The 23,893-nt window shown below is 36.2% G+C and overlaps 1 protein-coding gene across 2 annotated transcripts; it reads left to right on the top strand.

Moving 5' to 3' along the window:
* The first annotated feature begins 1,172 nt into the window (after window positions 1-1,172).
* AFM (afamin) lies at window positions 1,173-23,385 on the top strand. Of its 2 annotated transcripts, XM_517229.6 has the most exons (15): window positions 1,176-1,341; window positions 3,424-3,472; window positions 3,741-3,873; window positions 5,264-5,475; window positions 6,359-6,491; window positions 7,112-7,209; window positions 8,018-8,147; window positions 11,257-11,471; window positions 14,687-14,819; window positions 17,038-17,135; window positions 18,499-18,631; window positions 19,385-19,608; window positions 21,170-21,302; window positions 22,434-22,494; window positions 23,260-23,385. In XM_517229.6, the coding sequence occupies exons 1-14, from the start codon at window positions 1,254-1,256 to the stop codon at window positions 22,452-22,454; spliced, it is 1,800 nt and encodes a 599-aa protein (XP_517229.2). In that variant the 5' UTR covers window positions 1,176-1,253; the 3' UTR covers window positions 22,455-22,494; window positions 23,260-23,385. The 2 variants fall into 2 exon arrangements, with proteins under 2 accessions (XP_009446018.1, XP_517229.2); XM_009447743.5 differs by lacking the exons at window positions 22,434-22,494; window positions 23,260-23,385 and having other exon boundaries at window positions 1,173-1,341; window positions 19,563-19,608; window positions 21,170-21,294.
* Window positions 23,386-23,893: the final 508 nt, after the last annotated feature.

The raw sequence follows: 23,893 nt of genomic DNA, 5'->3' as shown, positions 1-23,893 counted from the left end.
TCTCTTGACATATTTTATTTATTTATTTATTTTTGAGACAGAGTCTTGCTCTGTCCCCCAGGCTGGAGTGCAGTGCGCGATCTCGGCTCACTGCAACCTCTGCCTCCCAGGTTTAAGTGATTCTCATGCCTCAGTCACCTGAGTAGCTGGGATTACAGGCGCATGCCACCACTCCCAGCTAATTTTTGTAGAGACAGGGTTTTGCCATGTTGGCGCAGGTTGGTCTTGACCTCCTGGCCTCAAGAGATCCACCTGCCTCAGCTTCCCAAAGTGCTGGCATTACAGGTGTGAGCCACCACGCCCAGCCAGTTATCTATTTTTTTTTTCTTTTAAGACAGTGTGAATTCTTAAGACCTAGTCTCTTAGCATATTCTAAGCATACAATACAGTATTATTAGCTGTAGTCCATGTGATGTATTTGAACTTACTCATTCTACGTAACTGAAACTTTGCACCCTTTGACAAGCATCTCCCCATTTCCTCTACCTCCTGCCCTTGATAACCACCATTTTATGCTCTGTTTCTAGTTTGATTTTTTAGATTCCACATATAAGTAGGATTATGCAGTGCTTTTCTTTCTGTGTCTGATTTATTTCACTTAACATGATGTTCTCCAGGTTCATCCACATATTCTCATATGGCAGAATTTCCTTCTTTTTAAAGATTAAATAGTATTCCATTGTGTGTATGTGTGTGTGCGTGTGAGATTTATTTATTTATTTAGTTTTTTATATGTTGACTGACAGGTTGTTTTCATATTTTGGCTATTGTGAATAATGAGGTAATAAACATGGAAGTGCAGGTATATCTTCTTAATTTTTTATTTTTAATTTTTGTGAGTACGTAGTAGGCGTACATATGTATATATCTTTGAGATACTGATTTCACTTCCTTTGGATATATATGCATAAGAGAGATTGCTTGATTATATCTGTTCTGGCCCTTTGTTCCTTTAACATTTGCAGTATTTTAAGTTTTTTTTTGGTTGTCTATTTGATTAGGTATTGTGCATACTTAGCCTGTGGACTTTTGTTCCAACTCAGTAGATTTTTTCCAGTGAAACACAAAGGTAATTTTTTTTTCTGGTTAATATTTAGCAAGAATTCTTCAGAGTGATCAAAAAAATCAAATACTCAGTATTTCAGAAATAGATTAAATAGGTTACTTTTTTACTGATAATGTGAAAGAATGATATAAAAACTTGATTTTCCTCAACAACATTACTTTCTTTTGTAAATGTGGTTTCTAGAAAGATGAAACTACTAAAACTTACAGGTTTTATTTTTTTCTTGTTTTTTCTGACTGAATCCCTAACCCTGCCCACACAACCTCGGGATGTAGGTAAGAAATTTACTTGTATATCAGCTAAAGCATGACCAGTTAGGATAATTTCTATTTTTAAAATTTTGTTTTCTTTCAAGTTAATTCTTTACTTGCTTTTTTCACCCTCTCACTAATTTACATAGGCTAACCAGTTATCCAAAACTAACCTTTTCAGAATTTTTATTTTGATGGTAATTTTTATATTACCAAGTCTATATGAAGAAAGAGTTGTCACATCTGAAAAATAATCAGCAGTCTATGACAGGACAGAAAGTGTTGCTGGGAGATACATTTGGATTTTAATGTTGGTATTTCTTGCATATATGTATAGTTTATGGTAACAGTGGAACAATAGATGTTAACTGGGATTTTTCTGGAACCTTTGGTTGTCCAACATATTTCCCAACTATATCTTTATGGAATGCAGAACCTAGTTCCTCCTTCAACTGTACAGTTTGAACATCCCTCCTGAGCCTGGCCAAGGCCATCTCAGTCTGGAGGAAGGGATGACTTTTTTTATTTCTTCCATCCAAAGGGGAAATATTTTGAACCTCATATGTCTAGAGGAGGTGTCTTTTTCTAGTCCTTTTTGGCCTAGAAGGAGCTCCTTTCTTTGACTTGAACAAATGTGCCCTAAGCATGGCAGTGGCCCTGAAGGCATGGATCATGTCTTACGTGTCTTACTCAATTTGACATGCCCCTACAATACCAGCTAGTGAAGACTGGTCATTTCTGAGTTTTCCTGCTCCTTTTCCCTCATAACAAGCTGTTTCAAAATCTTGATTTTTTGCCTCTTTAATATCTTTTGTATCTATATTTTCCTTTTCATTTCCATTACTCCTACCAAAATTTAGATCTTGCTGATTTCTCAGTGTGACAGTTGCAAAGTCTCCTATGGCCTTCTTACTTTGTGCCATCCACCCTTCTTTTGCCCATTTATTTGACAATAGTTCTTTCTACCTTTTTCTATTTGTCAGGCACTGTGGAAAGTCCCATGACATTACATATACCACTACCTGACTCGTATTTCTTAGTGTATAGAAATGATCAGATTACTATCCTATATAAACATTTTCCAGGGCTCTCCATGTCTTCCAAATGAAGCCCATACTCCTTAGCTTTATATACAAGACTCCTATAATCTGGACCCAGGTTCTTTCTATCCTAGGTACCATTATTCCTCTTTGTGACCCACTTTCTCATCAAAATAGATTGACTTTCCCTAAATACTTCTCAAGATTTCTTACCTTAATGCTTTTATTCACATCATTCTCTCTCCACACAGACAGACAGGGTTTTTCATTTTTCCGTCAGCTGAATCTCTTACATTTACTCATGCTCAACTCATATCTCACTCCTCCTATAATCCTTTTTTTTCTTTCTTTCTCACCCAGGATTCATAAAGCATTCCCAACTTAATCCCATTCTAAATTAGATTATTGTCACATACACGAGTAACTTCCATTAGAGAGCAGCTTAGGAACCTGATGTCAAGGGGAGATATTTTAGTCATTGTTGATTGCTTCACAGGGTCCAGCACAACACTTTGCAAAAAATAAATGTAGCTTATGTGAACAAACATAAATATGCTCCAATTAGTATATGCTCATTGGGAGGGAATCCATGATTTTAGGTGGATCTGGAGATGACCTAAATAGCTGTGACTGAGTAGCGCTAAAAACTATGCTGACCACCAGCATGCTACAGCATCTCTCATCAGGCTCTGTTATGGCATTGAATCAGCCATTAGTTAATCTTCATATCACTTCTCTAGTCATAAATGATAGACATTTAGCATGGTAATGTATTTGACATTTCTATCTGGGGAGCCATCAATGGCAAATTTAAAGTCTAGTCAGATTAAGATTTATTTAGGTCAATTCAATTTGGTAAATATTTCTTGAACACATAATCAACAATGACTAAGATTTCCTATTTTGTTCACACGACTTATTTGTTTCTTGTTAAATATGCAAAATTATCTCCTGTCATCAGTGGTCTATTTTGTATTTTATACACTTAAATGCCATGTATAGTTATTTATTTGAAAAATGTTAGAAAACCATGCTATGTAATAACCTAAACATTCTTGCTTTTCAGAGAACTTCAATAGTACTCAAAAATTTATAGAAGATAATATTGAATACATGTGAGTTGTGCTAAATACTTTTTGATGATGATTTTTAAAATGATATATTCTAGAAATGTTAATGCTTCTCAAAAGTAATTTAACTAAATAGAAGCCATATCCAAGAAGACAACTTTAATTATAAAATTCAGGCAAAGAAGTTGTAAAATTTATAGCCATTACAATAGATAATTTCCTGAGGCTAGTCAGGATGTTCCTGTGACTTTTTCTTGACCATAAATGGAAACTCTGCAACTGATCTTTGTATACCCCATGTGAACTGTTGCAGCACCATCATTGCATTTGCTCAGTATGTTCAGGAAGCAACCTTTGAAGAAATGGAAAAGCTGGTGAAAGACATGGTAGAATACAAAGACAGATGTATGGCTGACAAGACGCTCCCAGAGTGTTCAAAATTACCTGTAAGTAAATTGCTTGTGTTTCTTTTCCTTTTTTCTTATGTCTGTCTTTCTTTCTTTCTTTCTTTCTTTTTTTTCTTTCCTTCTTTCTTTCCTTCTTTTTTTTTTCTTGAAACAGAGTCTCGCTCTGTCACCCAGGCTGGAGTGCAGTGGCAATCTTGGCTCACTGCAACCTCCACTTCCTGGGTTCAGGCAATTCTCATGCCTCAGCCTCCCTAGTAGCTGGGATCACAGGCATGCACCACCATGCCCAGCTAATTTTTTTGTATTTTTAGTAGAGATGAGGTTTTGCCATGTTGACCAGGCTGGTCTCAAACTCCTGACCCCAAGTGATCCTCCCAACTTGGCCTCCCAAAGTGTTGGGATTGCAGGTGTGAGCCACTGTGCCCAGCCAATTGCTTGTGTTTCTTAAATGCACAAGATTTTTTGCCCAACACTGAGAAAATTTCTGGCTTGAAAATATGAAATGAAAGATGTTCTGTGCGCAGCATTTTCATTTTGCTTAATTTTGGTATTTAGAACAAGGTACTTTCCTTGGAAAAGATACTAATTCTGTATTTTGATGCACAGAAGGAGCTTGCTGTGTATTTGCAGTATGTATACAGTATGGCCTATATGTTCAGGCAGAAGAGGAAGCCATAACTTGAAACTGCACATGAAATTACAGAGGTACCTCCTTAGCTGCCTCTCTCAATATGTATTCTATTGTTACATCCCTTTTCTGGGCCTCCTCCAAGTAGAATCACTATCTGCATCTCCAAAAAACTACTACTAAACACTACTTCTAAACACTCTACCAATACATTAACACACCAGCATGTCATCACCTTGGGAGGTGAGTAGAAAAGCCTGGTGGAAGGAAAATGTAGGCAGCAAGGGAAGAGTAAGAAGGGAAAGTGTCTTGTGACAAGACAGAGGAACAAATATTCTGAAAGTGCAGGATGATTGTCAAGGGTTTGGGTAAAAATGCTTTGATTTGGCACACCTGTTCTCCCAGCTATTTAGGACACTTTGGCTGGAGGATCACTTGAGCCCAGGAGTTCGAATCTAGCCTGCACAACATATCAAGATCCCATTCCAAAGAAGAAGCAGAAAACAAGGAGAAGGAGAAGGAGGAGAAGGAGAAGGAGAAAGAGAAGGAGAAGGAGAAGAGGAAGAGGAAGAGGAAGAAGGAGAAGAAAAAGAAGAGGAAGAAGAAGAAGAAGGGGAGGAGGAGGAGGAAGAGAAGGAGGGGGGAAGGGAAGGGGAAGGGGAAGGGGAAGGAGAGGAGTAGGAGAAAGAGAAGGAGCTCTGTTGGTAATGGTGGGAAAATTAGTCATTGTGTTTTCTCAGTGAGTACAGAAGCTTTACTTTACCATGACTAAAAATTGTCCTTTTCTTCTCTGTTGTATAGAATAATGTTTTACAAGAAAAAATATGTGCTATGGAGGGGCTGCCACAAAAGCATAATTTCTCACACTGCTGCAGTAAGGTTGATGCTCAAAGAAGACACTGTTTCTTCTATAACAAGAAATCTGATGTGGGATTTCTGCCTCCTTTCCCTACCCTGGATCCCGAAGAGAAATGCCAGGCTTATGAAAGTAACAGAGAATCCCTTTTAAATCAGTAAGTTTAATCTTAGTAAAAAATGATCCAGTTGAAGAATTAGTCTTAGGCTGAATCTAATATCTATCTCAAATAAATATGGCTGGGTTCATTAATTTATTGATTAATTGTTTCATTCATTCAAAACATACTGTGTGTCAGATACTGTGCTCAGTGTTCAGGATATAACTATGATCAAGATATGGACCCTGCTTACAAGACCATTATATTAATGAATTTTATCTTCTAATTGGTAAGTCCTAGAGCAGAGGTGTGTGCATGGTATTAAATTGGTAGGATGCACAGTAGAGGAAATAATATACTCTTCCCAAGGGGAAGTTGCTGTTTTCACCTCAGGCAGACATTCAATTACGGGATGTTTAGCAAAACATCTGTTTTTAATATAGTGCTGTCATTGCAGAAACAGACTTTTTCTGGAAGGTTGGTATGCTCCTTGAAATCTAAATCTAAATCACAAGTTTATCTGAAAAAAAGTAAACAGGACCCCTGAATCTCAGATGGAGTGTGTATAGATAGCTGTTCTTTGAACATGGAAGAGAGAACTGCTGACCAGCTGGTAGCATGTGGATGGAAGGACAATAGCCACAGTTCAGTGTTTGGGATTAGAATTGCAATCATTATTCCTACTTTGGAGTTAGCAACTTCAATGATAAGGACTTCAAAGGACTCTTATCGGGAACTGGTTAATGCTGCCTTATATTGAAGTTTTCTATAACTGGAAACCTTTCTTCCTTTTACCTTGTTTTACAACTTGCTCTTCTTGTCTCTTTCTATTTTTTCTTTTCCTTCCCATCTTACCCTCCCTTCCCTTCCCTTGTCTACATTCATTGCTTCCTGTTTCTTCCCTCACCTGTCTTCTCTCTTTCATTTTTATTTTTTATAGCTTTTTATATGAAGTTGCCAGAAGGAACCCATTTGTCTTCGCCCCTACACTTCTAACTGTTGCTGCTCATTTTGAGGAGGTGGCCAAATCATGTTGTGAAGAACAAAACAAAGTCGACTGCTTTCAAACAAGGGTGGGTATAGCATTTGTTCCATGAAGAGGATAAGAAATCACTCAATACCACAGATCCAGACCCTGACTTATATTATAGCAAAAGGCTTGCTTACCATATATGATGTTCTCTTGTCACATTCAGTGATTTTCAAACCATTGGTCACCAGGTGCTGATCTAAATATTCTCTTTACTTGAGACTCTTGAATGACAGTCAGTCATTTTCAGGGTCTCTCTTCCGGCTTTGTTTTCTTTGTAAATTGGAAGGAAGCCCTGGTGAGTGAATGCCCAGGGTGAATGATGACTTTTTATCTTTTATCTTTGACAATTTGTAGTCTTTTGACTACAAACAACATGGTATAATCTCAGTAGGGATGGCCAAGCTCACAGCATGCTGCCCCACCAAGGGAGCACTTATGCACCTTTTTACCAAGTGCAATTCAATCATCAGCAAGACTGGTCCTACCTTTGTGATGTGCCGTAAGTGCATATTTCTTTTAATATGTGAACTGAAATAAAAATCCTGTAGATTTTCTGTCTCTGAACAAATTTTGTAATAGTTTGAATGAAATGTGACTAAAAAATAAGAGAATAGTGAGATTTTGCTATTGTTTCAAAAGAATTTTCTCTTTCTTCTTCAGGCAATACCTGTCACACAATATTTAAAAGCATTTTCTTCTTATCAAAAACATGTCTGTGGGGCACTTTTGAAATTTGGAACCAAAGTTGTACACTTTATGTGAGTTTTATACTATATGTCTTGTCTCTGCTTGCATTTCCTTGTCTGTGTCCCATTTTTGTTAAATGATTGATGATTTTTTATTTATATTCTTCCTAGTACCTAGGGGCTTTGGGGTGAGTCTGAGCCTACTTAGACAGCTCAGGACCAGGACATTAGGTTGAGATGAGAGAAGTTTTGGGAGGTGAGGAGACCCAAAAGAGAATGGTGGCTGGGTCTGAGGCATATTTAGGTTAATTGAGAATCTGAACTGGTCTGGATGTTTCAAACCAGGGTTATAAAACCCACAAGTGCTTTAGAAATAATTCATCCATTGGTCTTTGACTTTAACAATGAGGAGATAAATTTTATCTCTAGTGCTTGCAAAGATAAATTTTATCTCTAGTGCTCACCCTAATCAATTAGTAATGGGTGCTAAGGCAATGTCTTGAGAAAAATTTTGAGATTTCAGGTAGATCAGCAGGAAAGAGTTCTATCATGAATTATCTATGCCTGCCATGAGCTTACAGTAGGAAGTGGTGGCCTTACACAGCATGTCTTACTATAATAATTATGGAAGAAAGCACACCTCTCAGTTTTGTTTTTTTTCACATCCAGGACTTTGGGGCTCTTAAAATATCACCCTAAGATTTTCAAAGTGATCATGTAGGCTGTGCACCAACTATTTGATAAAGACTTCTATAAAAACAACAACAACAACAATGGTGGCAATACTTTTTGTAGCTATTCATATCATATTAGCAAATTATTCCCACTTGTTCTACTTGCTGTTCAAATTATTTTTGTGGTTTATCAATTCTCTTTCCAGATATATTGTGATACTCAGTCAAAAATTCCCCAAGATTGAATTTAAGGAGCTTATTTCTCTTGTAGAAGATGTTTCTTCCAACTATGATGGATGCTGTGAAGGGGATGTTGTGCAGTGCATCCGTGACACGGTAAATATTCTCTAAAACCAAGTTAAAATAGTGATTTTTGGCAACTATCATTTTTTTATTCTCAAGTTGCCCTGATATGTGGTTACTTTGCCACAATGAAATCAGAATGTGATTTAACTTTTGAATGAAAGCATAAAACGAAATATAAACATTTTTATAAATAAACCTTTGGGATTTTTTATACTTGGAATTTTTAAAGATTACTGAACAGATTGTATATTATATGGCTAAATGTCTTGATGTAAAACTTCAGAAATTTCAAATTTTTCCTAGTTCATTTAGTACAGATTGAAGTTTTCTCTTACATCATAAATCCTCTTTTAGAGAGGTTAGAAACAAATAGTAAATTTCAAGGAATGACTTGTTAACGTTATGTTTTTAAGAGCTGATTTCCCTGAGCTTCCTTACGCTATTCAGGTATAGTCCTTCCAAATAAGTGGATACATTAATTTAACTTTTCTTTTCCCTTTCTCTTTTGGTTCCTTTTTCCTTACCTTCTCCCTTCCCTTTTCCTGTTCCCTCCCTTTTCCCTTTCATTTCTTTCCACGTTCCCTTTCCTTTCTGGCCTTTAACTGACAATTAAAAATTGTATATTCTCATGGTATACAACATGATATATATGTATGTGTATATATAACATGTTATATATGCATATATATTAATGTATACATGCACACACATTGTGGAATGTCTAAATCAAACTATTTAAGATATGCATTACCTCACATACTTATTTTTTTGTGGTGAGAATACTCCAAATCTTAGCAATTTTAAAGTACTCAATATAGTGGTATGAATTCATCATTGAATCACTATGATGTACCAGAGATGTCTTTAATGTATTCCTTCTGTCCTAATGAAATTTTGTGTCCTTTAACCAACATCTCCCCAATTCCCAGCCTCTAGAAATCTTTAAAGTGATTTTCCAAGGAAAAGTATTGGTATGAATATTGTTGGCATAGTTTGAATTGTTCATGCATTCTGTTCTCACTCATAAGTGGGAGTTGAACAATGAGAACACATGGACACAGGGAGGAGAACAACACAGGCCAGGGCCTGTTGGGTTGAGATTGGGTGCTGAAAGGAGAGCATCAAAGTAGCTCATGCATGCGGGGCTTAAAACCTAGGTGATAAGTTGACAGGTGCAGCAAATCTCCATGGCACACGTATACCTATGTAACAAGCCTGTACATTCTGCACATCTGCCCATGTATCCCGGAACTTAAAGTGAAAAAAATTGCTCATGCATTCAAAGGTAATATAATTTTATTAAAAAAATAACTGAGTATGATAGGTTGCACCTGTAATTGCAGCTACTCAGGACTCAGGAAGCTAAGGAGGGAGGCTTGCTTGAGTCCAGGAGTTCGAGGATACAGTACAGTGAGCTATAATCCCAACACCCTCAGCAACAGAATGAAACCTTATTTCAAAAAGAAAGAAAGAAAGAAAGAAAGATTCGACTTTTAGGCTTACAGTGAAGATAGCATGTCAATTAAATAACTTGAATTTTAGGGTATTGAGAAATGTTTATTTCAAACAATGGACAACAGATGTTCCCAATAATTATTTTTGCTCCTAACTGTACCCAAGTTAAATCAATCTCCTTTGCGATTTATTTTTGTATTGCTTGATTGTTCTTGGTGATGTAGGATTTTGTTTGTTTGTTTGTTTTTTGAGACGGAGTCTGGCTCTGTCGCCCAGGCTGGAGTGCAGTGACAATGATCTCGGCTCACTGCAAGCTCCGCCTCCTGGGTTCACGCCATTCTCCTGCCTCAGCCTCCTGAGTAGCTGGGACTACAGGTGTCTGCCACCACACCCGGCTAATGTTTTTTGTATTTTTAGTAGAGACGGGGTTTCACTGTGTTAGCCAGGATGTATGTTTTATAATGTGAAATCTACGGTACTGAATTAGGATATAATTATAGATTTTCTGTGAAATTTGAGGCTTAGGTTAAGGGATTATGTCTCAAATTTCCTTCTTTTTAATGTCTTTCTGGAGAAATAAGAGGAATTGAATTACAGTTAACTGAAAATAGAAGTAACTTCCCAGAGGATAAGAGATGCTCTGCCTAGAACAATGCTGGCATTACATGAGATGTAAATGTCTTTTTGAAGATTGGCTTCCTGGTTCTATGTGGTTTGTTGGAAACATGGTGCCGATCCCCATTTTATTTTTTACCTCAGTCCTGAGCTTCATCTTATTCCTTATTCTCCATGTTCACCAGAAGATTCGTCAGTGGAAATAGCTTGAGTAAAGTCATAAAGGCTTGAAATAGTCTAGTGTGTTGCTGTAACTCAACGTAATTCAAGTGAGGCTGAAACGGAGAGGGGAAATAATGTGCAGTCTCATTCTAGAGTCTGGAAGGGCCCAGAACAGTTTTTAAAAATTATTCAACTAATGTGTAAATAAGATAACCCCACCCTCTCTCTAATTCCCAACTCTTATGTAGAGGTTAGAACTGGGGCAATTGGTAGGGATGGGGACAGAATAAAGTTGTCTATTTGAGCAGTATTTGCTAACCTGAACAGCTTCAAATGAATGATATCCATTAGAAAATGATATCCATTAGAAAATGATACCATGAGTGGAATAGCTTCTTATATTTGATGAATCGTCATCTGGTAGTTGCTGTAGTTCACTCACTTGTCATTCTTTCATTCATTTATCAAATATTTATTTTGATTTTGCCATGTGCTCAGCCACAAGAGAAGACCAGGATTATAGATATTATAGTAACATGTCTTTGGTGGCCTCCACTGAAAACACAAGTGGACTCTTATGGAAAAGAAACAACATTTAGAATATAAGATGTAAATATATCAGTGTAGGAAGGTTATTTAAAAGACTAATGCTTAATAATGGATGTGAATCTATAGTACAGCCTATTTTTTCATAATTATATCATCTTAAATCCTGAGAAGTTTTAATGTAAAACTTCATGTGCATTAAGTAAATCCAAAATTTAATTCAAACAAATATTATCTAGCAAATTAATTGATGAAGTGATTCCAGATGCTGTGATCATGACTGGTTTTGCATGCAATCATTCCATAATGGAAGAAAACCCAGCCTGAAAGTAAAATAATCTCTCATTCTTATTTGGTACAGAGCAAGGTTATGAACCATATTTGTTCAAAACAAGATTCTATCTCCAGCAAAATCAAAGAGTGCTGTGAAAAGAAAATACCAGAGCGCGGCCAGTGCATAATTAACTCAAACAAAGATGATAGACCAAAGGATTTATCTCTAAGAGAAGGAAAATTTACTGACAGTGAAAATGTGTGTCAAGAACGAGATGCTGACCCAGACACCTTCTTTGCGAAGTAATATAACTCTTTATTGAATTTATAAGGGAAACAGAAATAAACTTATAAGATTTGACTTTTGTTGCTAATTTAGGTGGAAGGACATGGTACCGTTTATTTCACTAGGTATCATATAATTTTTTTTTAAATCATGGCTATAGAGTGTAGTTTTCACACAATTTTAAGAAAAAAACAACTGTATTATTAAAATAATGACTAGCATTTATTGAGCACTTAATATGTGCCAGTCATGGGACTATATACTTTATACAGATAAACTATTTTAATTCTTACAGCAATCATACAAAATAAGTACAATTTCTCCCAGTTTTTCAGATGAGCAAGCTGAGACACAATGAAGTGAATTGTTCAGATTCACAGCTAAAAAGTGACAGAGTAAGAATTTGACTCCAGGAAGCCTGGCCTAGCAAGTTGCAGGCTTAACTGCTATGCTATGCCATCTACAACTGTTAAGGGGAAGACTAGTGAACTTGGAGCCACAGGGACTATATTTGAGTTCTGGTTGAGTTGCTGGGACAAGTTAACCTTTCTGTGCTTTTTTTTTTGGTCATATATAAAATTCATATGAGAATACTCATTCATCTATAATCCCAGCTAATCAGGAGGCTGAGGCAGAGAATTGCTTGAACCTGGGAGGCAGAGGTTGCCGTGAGCCGAGATCACGCACTGCACTCCAGCCTGGGCGACAGAGTGAGACTGTCTCAAAAAAAAAAAAAAAAAAAAGAATATTTATTAATTTAAAGTTTATTAGTAATGTAATATAATCCAGGGACTTTACCGTTTTTTTTTTGTTGTTGTTGTTTGGTTTTTTTATCTCCAGGAAGCCTTCATCTATAGAGAGTATAAAGTGAGAAGAGACAAACATAAATAAATAAGTGCAAAAAATGTTCTTTTATTTCTAATAGCATCCTGTTCTAGGTAATGCAGGGGAACAGAAGAAGAAATGGTTAGTTGTATATAGGGACCCTGGAAAGGCTTAATAGGGAAGTGGTACTTGAAGAAATTTTGGTAATCTAGATAGAGAAGGTAGAGCATGAATTGAAGTTTATAATGGTTTGTTGTGTATGTGGCTGTGAGTAGGGCATCTGCAGCGAGAGATCAGCATGGTGAGAGGTAGGTGGGGCCAGATCATGCAGGCATGCTAAGTAATGGGATGCCACTGAATGGTTTTAATGGAAGAATGAGGAAGGACAAATTCACTTTCAGTTTTTAGACACCTCATCTGAAGAAAATCCCAGTTTGGGGCTCGGATAACTGGGTGGGTAGTTTTCCCATTCAATGTGAAAAAGTAGCAGGTTTTGTGAGAAAGATAATATGTTTAAGTATGAGCACATTGACTTTGAGGTACCAGTAGAATAACTAATTGGGACTATCAGAAGATAATTTTATATGTGAACCTGTAGCTCTGGAAGGGAATCTGGCTTGAAATCTAGGACATAACAACAGCTAATGTTTACTGAATACTTACTAAATTTTAAGTGCCTCTCATCTACTAACCAACCAAATTTTAAAAACAACCCTCTGAAATTAGTATACTTTTATAATCTTTATTTTTCAGATAATAAAACAGGCACAGAGAGGTTAAGTAATTTACCCGAAGTCACACATGTGGTGTGGCCAGGATTCAAATGCAAGCAGTGTGGCTCCAAACTCCTGGTCTTATGACTACTGTCCTCTACGGCTTCTCATGGTTGTGGATATTAAATCAAGTTCAATTAAACAAAATGATAGATTGTACCTGACATATGTGTTTGATAGATAAAAGCCATTTTTATAATCGTCACTATTACAACATAAAAAGTGTTTGAAACATGGGGAGAAATGATAGAGTAACAGTGAGCACACCAAGTCAGAGTGCTCAGTGTTTTAAGGTAGAGTCTTTCTGGATGTGAACATTTTAGGCAAGTCCTCAGTGGCTTCTCCAGCCTAGAGTAAGCTTCCAGGGATTTTTCTTCACAGTATTTTGAGACATGTTTTTAGGTGTGTGTGTGTGTGTGTTACCCCCCCACTCCCAGAGAAGAAGTCCATGGCTTACATCAGATATTAAGAGGAGCCCTGATTCTCTGAACGTTAAGCACCACTGCCATGGGATATGGGAATATATCTCACAAATGGAATTGAAAAAGCAAATGGGAAGCTGGAGAGATGGTTTCAGAAAAACCAAGATTAATCAAGAAGGTCAAATCCTGAAAAAATAGGGGTGGGGAGGGGATGAAAAGAGTTACCTGGTCATGAAAAACTTGTGAGGTATTGCGCTCACAAAACGTGGAAGATCTGAACTTATTGTGAATGAATAGATGAGTTTTCTTTTTTTTAATGAAGACTGTAAATAGCCCAGCTGAGGTACTTCAAGATGACATCTCTGTCTTGAGAAAAGAGTTCGCTTGGTAAAGAATGGAGTAAACATCCCAGGGGACTTAGGGTCAAATTTTATATCTTCCATTGATAGGAAGGTGCTTAACCAGTCTGTGATTATTTTCCTCAGTTGTAAAACAGTACGTATTTTGGGGACTAAGTGAAGTGAAATGAGAAAGTGTTTATAAAGTCCAGGAAGCACATCTATATCTGTTATGCCCAAAGTTTGATCCAGTGCCTAGCACCTACTAAGGGCTTAATAACTGTTAGCCTTCTTCCTCTCTCTTTCTTTCCAAATCACACCCACCTATGCTCTTGAAGTCCTTGACAGAGGATTTGGAAGCCACTGTCAGTGATTTGGAGCTGAAGGGGTAAACACTCCCATAGTTGGCAAGTGACAGGATGTAGTAATGGGCAAAGCTTGCTCCCTATCTCTCACGAAGACCACATTGTGGGCGGGAAGGAAGCCATATTTCCAGCATGTCAAGTTGGAAATCTGAATGCATCTTCAAACGTAATTATAGGCAATATGTATTTTTTAAAGTATATTCACAATTTATTATTTCCAATGTTTTATAGATTAAATCATTCCAATAATTAGTTCCAAATAATTCTACTAATTCTCTCTTCTCAAATAAAAAATATTGTTAATCTAAAACGTACCATGGAAGAGAACTTTTGTAAAATGATCTTCTATAGCCAAAATGTCCTCTTAAATTACTCTGTGACCAAGACAGAGGAGAAAATTAGCTTTTGAAAGCAGAGTCAGTATTAGATCTGACTGGATTACAAAATAGTGGAATTGGGTTTTTTGCTGTTTCTCTAATTTCTAATATACAAAATTTTACACATTGCAGGTTTACTTTTGAATACTCAAGGAGACATCCAGACCTGTCTATACCAGAGCTTTTAAGAATTGTTCAAATATACAAAGATCTCCTGAGAAATTGCTGCAACACAGAAAACCCTCCAGGTTGTTACCGTTACGCGGTAGGTTCCATTGTTGTAGGTTCAGAAAATCAAAAAAGAACAACTATAAAACACTTAAAAATTGATATCAGAGTTTTGCTGCAGTCTGGGGGTAGAAAATGTGATTGGCTAATCTGAGTCTACTGTAGATTCAGCCTAAGAAGATTATTGGGAAGGCCAATGTCATCAGTTTGGCTGATGCATAATGTTTTGGACTACTAATCCAATGTGTTAATTCAAAAAAGTCTTCCCATTAAACATTTTAAATTTACATTTTTCTTTATGTATTCTGTATTTTATTAAGCCGTATTGGATATTACATGATTTCAAAAGCAATGATTGCTGTAGATGACTAGGAAAATATTCTGTATTTTATTAAGCCATATTGGATTCTTTATGGTTTCAAAAGTAATGATTGATTGTTGTTGATTATTAGGAAAGCAACAAAGGTTACAAAGAACCCTTTTCTGATTCTCCCACTGGGAAATAGCTATAATTAACATTTGTGTTCAACTCTTCAGTACATATACGTATATATACGTGTATTTTAAAAAATAAGATTGGCATAATTCCTAGAAAATGTTTGGACCTGTTTTTTTATTTGGTATCATAGAAAACTTTTTTGTTGTTGTTGTTATAAATTGTGCTTCCTTGGTTTCCTGCTGTTGCCACAAAGTGAGCGGCTTAAACCAACAAAAATTTATTCTCTCACAAGAGGCCAGAAGCCTGAAATGAGTCTCATGGGGCTAACATCAGGTGTCAAAAGGGCTGTGTTCCCTCTAGGGAAGCTAGTCCTTGACTCTTCTTGTGTCTAGTATAGAAAACTTTTTACGTCATTAAACAGACTTGAAAATAAACTTCTTTTTAAATGATGGTATCCCATCATAATTATTTAATTTATTTAACTGATTTCCTACTGTGTGTTTGACATTTTGAATGTTTACTTAGGGTGTTTTTCACTTTGTAAGTGACCCTGAGATGAACGTCTCCTTCCATTTATCTTTATTAATATTTATGACTTTTTTCTTAGGATGGATTATCAGAAGGAAAATTATTGGATCAAAATATATGAACTTTAAAAAAACATTTGACACAAATTGTTGAATTACTGTCTAGAAAGTTGTTGCTGGTGTGTAGCCCTACAACAGTGCTTTGAAATGCTCATTTCAATGTCACTTTTACCAACATTGCACATGGAAATTAACTTTGCTAGATTTATATGTAAATAACAGTGTGTTTTTAAAACACCTTTATGTGATTTTTAAATTGTGTTAAATTTTTTCCATATGATTTTAGCTATTTACACATTTTCTGTGAAAAATGCATTCATGTGTACTACCCATTTTCCTGTTGAAATTAGTGTTTTTCATATAAATTCATATGTATTTCTGAATACATATTAGAGAAATTAATAATTTGACATTTTTTGATTTATTTCTCATTCCTTTGATATGTGCTACTTTTGCTTTAGCAAAACATTTTTTTTTCACTTGCCACAAACACCAGTTTATACCCATTCAAATTTGAGCAATGGAATGACTTGGATCCCTGCTCTGTAACTGTCCCTAATGAGGTAGTCTGTTTCTGATCCTTAAATTAATCATAGCGCTAGAAAATTCTCTCTTTTCATGGAGATACAATTTGCTCCACAATAGCTATCCACTGGTGTTTAGTTCTCTGTCTGGTGGCCACTCAGAAGATGTCCAGTTTTATGCCACATGAGAGATAGTCCATCAAATATTTGAAGAAAACTGTTGGAGGTTTTAAGTTCCAAATCTAAACAATGAAAAAATCAAAAAGAGCAACATGATTTAAAATGTTCTGTAACAACACTTACTAGCTGGGGTATTCTGGGTAAGTCACTTAATTTCACAAGGCCAGTTGCCTTTACTTAAAAATGGAGATAACAACTGCTCTTGCCACTTCAAAGTGACAACTGAATGTTATTATTTTCAACATACAATTTAAATTCTATTTTGTAATTTGGAAGGCTCTGAAATATGTACAAGATAATAATAAAAAATTTGGACTTTTAAATTTAGCAAGAAATATACTTTTATGTACATAATTAAAAAAATTAAGTTCTTGCACATGCTTGTAAAAAGTGCCCTGAATTTAGTGTAATAATGAGAATTTGAAAATACCATAGGAATAAGAAATGCTATTCTACACATTGATGTAAAGCTTATAGTTAAATTTTAGATAAAATGTTTGTAACCATGATTATTCTTATTTTCAGGAAGACAAATTCAATGAGACAACTGAGAAAAGCCTCAAGATGGTACAACAAGAATGTAAACATTTCCAGAATTTGGGGAAGGATGGTTTGAAATACCAGTATGTTGTTTGCACAAGTGGGCTAACACTTGCCACTAGAATTGAATACATAATCCCTCGAAGCGTAAAAAAGTTAGCTGTCAAGTTTTTCAGTTATGGCCGATTCATAAACTCTTGGAAGAATTTTTTTTTAAAGTCAAGAATGCCTATTGAACTGTCACATTAATCTTTTATCAGAAATGAAGCTAAAAATAAAAGAAATACAGGATTCTGGAGACATTGATTCTCTAATGCTTTGGTTTCTGTTTGACATTGGCTTTCTCACTGCCAATCTAGAATCCCTGCATCCTCAACCATTTCAAAGTGGGACACTGCGTATTTCAGGTCATCACAGTTTCTTTGGGGAAGAGATAGTTTGCCTTGCCTTGCCTTAAGGCTATCTTACCTGAGTTTATAGAAATAACTCAGGATGTGCTTAACACTTTAATATTTAGCTTTTTAGTGCTCTTGTGAGCATTTGTGAATAATATGCAGTTTGGGTTTTTTCAATTATTATGCCAATGTATTTTATTATCATTATTATTATAGTTATTGTTATCATTACTACATATTTTTGAGACAGGGTCTCTCTGTCACCCAGGCTGGAGTGCAGTGGTGTGATCTCAGCTCACTGCAATCTCTGCCTCACAGGCTCCAGTGATCCTCCCACGTCAGCCTCTCAAGTAGCTAGGGCTACAGACGTGAGCCACCATCCCTGGCTGATGTTTGTATTTTTTGGTAGAGACGGCGTTTTGCCATGTTGCACAGGCTGGTCTTGAACTTCTGAGCTCAAGCAATCCAACCCTTCGGCCTTTGCTGGGATTACAGGTGTGAGCCACTGCACCTGGCCTCATGCTAATGTATTATTTATTGAAACTAAACATCTTTAAATCAAAATAAAACACAGTTTAAAAATATCTGACTTTCCTATTTCTGCAATTTGGCTGTTAGCTGACAATTCAAACTTAGTTCATTAAAAATCTTAGTTTTCTTCATCTCAGATTATCCTTTTACAACATATATTGATTAAATTCTTTCTTTAAAATATTTTCTAATGATGTAAATTATTTTAAGCAAGATTTTAGATACTAGCCAATGTATTTGCTGTCAAGGAGCTCCTATACTCAAAGATAACACAGGGAGGCAAATCTAAGAGCTTCTGAGACAACCGTGAAATTAGAAAGGAAGCTAAAATAGATATAGGAAGCAGGGTGCAAGAAAACAGGAAGTAAAGACATATTTCTCTACTTTATAAGAGAGCTAAGGTTCATGTTGCACCTATATTGGTTGTCCCTAGCCTTGAAGGGTCTGGGCTTCAGCAGTAATTCAAGGGAAAATGGGTATCTGCTTTCATTCAGAACCAAACAGACAAATGTTCTTTCAGTTACCTCATCAGGCTCACGAAGATAGCTCCCCAACTCTCCACTGAAGAACTGGTGTCTCTTGGCGAGAAAATGGTGACAGCTTTCACTACTTGCTGCACGCTAAGTGAAGAGTTTGCCTGTGTTGATAATTTGGTGAGCATGGCCTGTGTACCAGACTATTCTTTTTTTTTTTTTTTAAAAGAATATTTGCACTCATTGATTTACTGTGATCATCCATATTCCTTTCTTCATTGTTTTAATATTGTTAAGCAAAAATTGTCAAGTTTTCCTTTTGGCTCACTTTGTGAAAACCCTAAGAAGTAAAACAGAATGTCTTCAATATTTTTGGAGAGTACTTCAAATTGTTTTTCTTATTTCTTCATTATATTAGAAGGGATTTGTTAGGACAAATGATTTAGGAATCATAATATTGTTTCAAAATGATACAGGAAACTTTATAATTTTAAGTAAGGTTACAGATTCTTCCTCTTGGCCCCATTGCTTCATCCAGAAATCAGGCATTGAATACATCTCTTTAGGGCTGGGGTGGAGAGTACCTTGAGGGAGATGCCAGGAGGGGAAGGAACCCCAGTACCACAGTGTTTGATCGCCCCTTTCAGTTGGCTTTTTGCAGCTGTCTGTTTGCAATTGAAAGTTTGTTTATATGCCACCAAGAAATTAATTTGTAGGCATCTAAATTCTTATGGCTTGGATTTTGGTCATAATGCCATTTAGGACCCCAGCTTCTAGTTTTACTCGTATATAGTGATATGTCATGAGTGCATGTGTTTTATGAGTGAGGTTAACAGTGATCTTAGAAAGACCTAAGTATTCATCTAACCATATTTTTAGAAATTCCATTCAAGTTTTAAGATCGTATCTCAGTTGCAACTCTTGTTGGTACAGGCAGATTTAGTTTTTGGAGAGTTATGTGGAGTAAATGAAAATCGAACTATCAACCCTGCTGTGGACCACTGCTGTAAAACAAACTTTGCCTTCAGAAGGCCCTGCTTTGAGAGTTTGAAAGCTGATAAAACATATGTGCCTCCACCTTTCTCTCAAGATTTATTTACCTTTCACGCAGACATGTGTCAATCTCAGAATGAGGAGCTTCAGAGGAAGACAGACAGGTACAAACAATCTCTTCCATTCTTCTTTTTCTTTGGTTTGAAGACACACCATGTATTAGTGAGAAGGTTTATCTAGTGGATATGTGTTTTTGATATCACAATCCTGTTCCTTCCACCAAATTGTCCAGTCTCTTCTATATGGAAAAATACAAGTGCATATTGTTTTTTTTTTGCCATTGTTTATATCTAGCTTGTCTTTTCATTTGAAAGAGACTTGGAATGTCCAAGTCTAACATCACCTTTAGAAAGTTTACAGCAGCCAGCAAAAAGGCTCATAGGCAGGCTGATAATGAATTTCATTTCCTTGAGGGAATGCCCGGAGAATATCATTTAGTGTTTACAAAGGAGAGGCCTAAAGGGCCAGGAAGTTTACTTTCATTTTCTCAATAAATGCTTTAAAATGCCAGGAAATTAGACCTAGTTTTTTGGATTTAGACTGAGTCTGCCTAATGTGTAGTGGAGACAACATTCAGCTACCAAATATGAGGAAATGGAGGTTGTTTTGGACATGAATTTTCTGGAAAGATCAGACGTAGTCATGTATACCATAATACTTGGCATAATAAAGGCCTAATATATGTTTTCATTTTTAAATAGAATAATACTTTTATTATGTGCAATATTCATAGATTCACAGTGCAATACACTCTTGTATTTTCCAGTCCATCCTATTCTAGTCTGGTCTATTTTATTATTTTTAACGATCCTGTTTTCATTTTAAAAATGAAAGCGAGAAAATGCAAATTTTTGTTAATTCTTAGATCGAAGGATGGGCATACGGGACTTATTACATTTTCCTCTTTACTTTGGTGCATGAAAATTTTATTACTTAAAATAATTACTCTAAAAATGTACTCTAAAATGTACTTTTAAGACATCAATGGGTTGCCCCCTGAAGTTTGGAATTCTATAAGTTACTAGAATACTGGAATTCTTTACTAGAAAATAAGGAAATCATTATTGTCTATGGCTGTTGTCACACTTAATTGTGATAGCTTATTTTTTAATTGCTCCTTTGACATAATTTTTAATTGACATATAATAGTTGTACATATTTTGGGGGTACATGTGATATTTTGATAACTGCATAAATGTGTAATGATCAAGTCAGGGTAATTGGAATGTCCATCATCTAAAGCATTTATCTTTTCTTTGTATTGGGAACATTACAATTCTTCTCTTCTAGCTATTTTGAAATATACAATAAATTACTGTTAACTTTAATTTTCCTACTATACTACTGAATACTAGAACTTATTACTGCTATCTAATTGTATTTTTGTACTCCTTGGCCAACTTCTCGTCATCCCTCTCTTCCTCCTTGTTAATACTTTTTGTATAATTTTGTGTGTGAGAAAACCCTTCAAAGAATGTTACTGTGGAAACCATTCTCTAAATTTAATAGGAAAGTTTCAGAAGACCCATTCAAAGTGGGATATTTCAACTCTTTACCCACACCCAAGCTGAGACTCAAGACGTGATTCTGTAACAAGCATTTTGGAGTAGAGACGCTTCAGAAAGAAAGCGTTAATTAATTTTATTTGACATCTTTTGGCCACAGGTTTCTTGTCAACTTAGTGAAGCTGAAGCATGAACTCACAGATGAGGAGCTGCAGTCTTTGTTTACAAATTTTGCAAATGTAGTGGATAAGTGCTGCAAAGCAGAGAGTCCTGAAGTCTGCTTTAATGAAGAGGTAGTTTTATTTCTTTTCTACTGAAATTCAACTGGTTTTCCTGGTCAAATAAAATAAAACAGAACCCTGTAGGACACTGCTTCCTCTCTGCAGTGTCTACCAGGACTACATTTGAGAGCACAATTGCTACACAACTAATATGTAGACATCTCTGAAATACACTTTGAGCAGTGTCTCCTTAGTACAGAAAAAGCTGTCGGAAGACCTGGGTTGTAACCCCAGCAGTCTTGTAAGTCATGCAACTTAAACTGAATGGCAATTAACTATCTTTAATTGAGGATGGTAATAATTATCCCTGAATTACACCTTTGGTTCTTATTTTTTGGTTTTGAACCACTCATTATCTTAATAAGACAGAGTCAAAGTGACTTGCAAAGGAAATCATAAACAGCTCCAAATGGAGCAGAGCAGGAAGGGTATTAGAAAGTGAAGTCTTTCAGGAGTGGCTGTCTCACTTTCCCAGGCCTTGTGCTAACATCCTGCAGTTGAGAATAATGAGGGAGTGGAGGGTAAGGGTAGTCAGGGAGAAAAGGGAGAAATGTCCCTTGCTTGCCCTCTCTCCAGTGAAGGTAGTCTGTAGCCATTTGCTCTGGTTTGAACCTCAGCAACCTGTGAATGTTAGCCCCAATGGATGGCTCCATGGAAATGCCTGTTCACTGTTTTCCAACTTTATTTCTCACTGTTTCTTTTCTAGGAACACTCACTCCACTCCAAACTCACAATTCATGTAAACTCACAGGCAGACAAACTCACACACGTGATTCATTCTGGTTGTGAGCAATCTACTTTTCTGAGTGACACTTAGTTTGTGGAAATTTTTTTGGGGTACATATTACTAGTTTTTAAAAAATATACCTAATTTTAAGTAAAGGATGTTAATCAATATCTAGCATTTATCTGAGTGAGTGTGTACATTAGGGCCATGTGAAGGAAAGGATGAATTTATTGGCAGTTGTAAAGAGCCTTTCGGTGTCTATTTTTTCACTAGAAGAAAGAATGTTTACTGTTTCCCTATACAACGTGGGAATGATTTAATTTTCTTCAAAATTCAGGAAAACATGCTTATCTAAATTTAAACTAGTGTCTTAAATTTTTCTTCCTATGTGTTTTTATTTCCATCCCTCACCTCAGAGTCCAAAAATTGGCAACTGAAGCCAGCTGCTGGAGATATGTAAAGAAAAAAGCACCAAAGGTAATACCCTCTGCCTCATTCAAATGTCAAATGTATTTGTGGCTTATTTGATCTCCTTGCCTTTTCTACCTCATGCTTCATTGTCTATTTCTGGTTCATCCTACATGAACAAGAAATGCACATGTAGCTAACAGACCCCGATATTGTTCCTGTGTTTTTCTGGGTATCAGCCACTCCTTACGGGGTGGCAATGCTGCATTTGTGCTTGCCCTTCTCTTGCTGTTCAATCAGTTTTCTAGATAACCAAGAGGTGCTTAAGTCCTCTGCCTTCCTACTTATGTATTCAGCTGTCTGGACCACAAAGGAGGGATGATGGAACCTCTGAATGTTGACAGAAAGAAGAGGGGTAACTCCCTGGGGACTGAGGTGGGCAGACAGGCCTCAGTGACCCTTTCCAATAATCTTTTAAGAATATTGCTTTACTGAGATATGATTCACATACAAACCAAGGGTATTGCTACAGCATTTACATGAACAAAAAGCGATATGTTTGTGATTTCAAAAAGATATATAAAGATGCCCTCCCCTTTGTGGCTTATGTAAGACCTGAAACACAAACTTTAGCAACAAAATGTTGCATAGATATAGGAGTTATATACAGTGTCAGTGAAGAGAGACCTGGACCTCAACAGAAGGTAGGTTGGGATTTACAAGGGGCAAAACACGGTTACCACTAATAGTTTTTTCAAATACTCGACTTTCTATCACCCAAGTTTCAACATTTCATGTTTTTTTGATGCATGAAATACTATCTTCTCTTTCCAGGGAAGGCTTCCTATCTGTGTGGTGATGAATCGCATTTCCTGAGAACAAAATAAAAGGATTTTTCTGTAACTGTCACCTGAAATAATATATTGCAGCAAGCAATAAACACAACATTTTGTAAAGTTATTTTTCAGACCGATGTCATAAATCAACCTAATCACAAAATCAAGCAATCATGATTCATTCATTCCATCAGCATCTTTTGCTCACATGGCTGCACCATTCCCTATCCATGAAAGATGGAAGTCTGAATAGCAGCTGCGTAGGCACAGTGCTCTAAGATGTCCTTGAAACTACCGGAAAGAAAACTGAGAATTTTGGGCATGAAACTTTACTGCTACAACTACTGCTACTACTAGTAGATGACATTGAATGTTTTCAATGTACCAAACATTGTTCTAGCTAGTTTTCATGCATTATTTCGTTTAATCTAATAACTCTATGGGTAGGTATTATTTTCATTTACATTTTACAAACAGGAAATCTAAGGCTGGGGGAGATAAACTAATGTGTTCAGTGTGATATCACTAGTAATTGGCAGAACCAGGGTTTGAATTTAGGTTCTCTAATTCTGGAACTATATATAAATGTATATAACATATATATTATATATTATGTAATAATGTTATATATT

The sequence above is a fragment of the Pan troglodytes genome, chromosome 3 (genome assembly GCF_028858775.2).
Source record: "Pan troglodytes isolate AG18354 chromosome 3, NHGRI_mPanTro3-v2.0_pri, whole genome shotgun sequence".
In the NCBI taxonomy this organism is placed as follows: Eukaryota; Metazoa; Chordata; class Mammalia; order Primates; family Hominidae; genus Pan; species Pan troglodytes.
The sequence above is the reverse complement of the archived record's forward strand: the minus strand, read 5'-3'. Positions and strand labels throughout refer to the sequence as shown.

Bases quoted from the DNA above. Each gene is read 5' to 3' on its own strand.
- AFM (XM_517229.6), top strand. From the start codon at position 1,254: ATGAAACTACTAAAACTTACAGGTTTTATTTTTTTCTTGTTTTTTCTG. The intron at 1,342-3,423 runs GTAAGAAATTTA...CTTGCTTTTCAG, and splicing joins CACACAACCTCGGGATGTAG to AGAACTTCAATAGTACTCAA. The intron at 11,472-14,686 runs GTAATATAACTC...TACACATTGCAG, and splicing joins CCAGACACCTTCTTTGCGAA to GTTTACTTTTGAATACTCAA.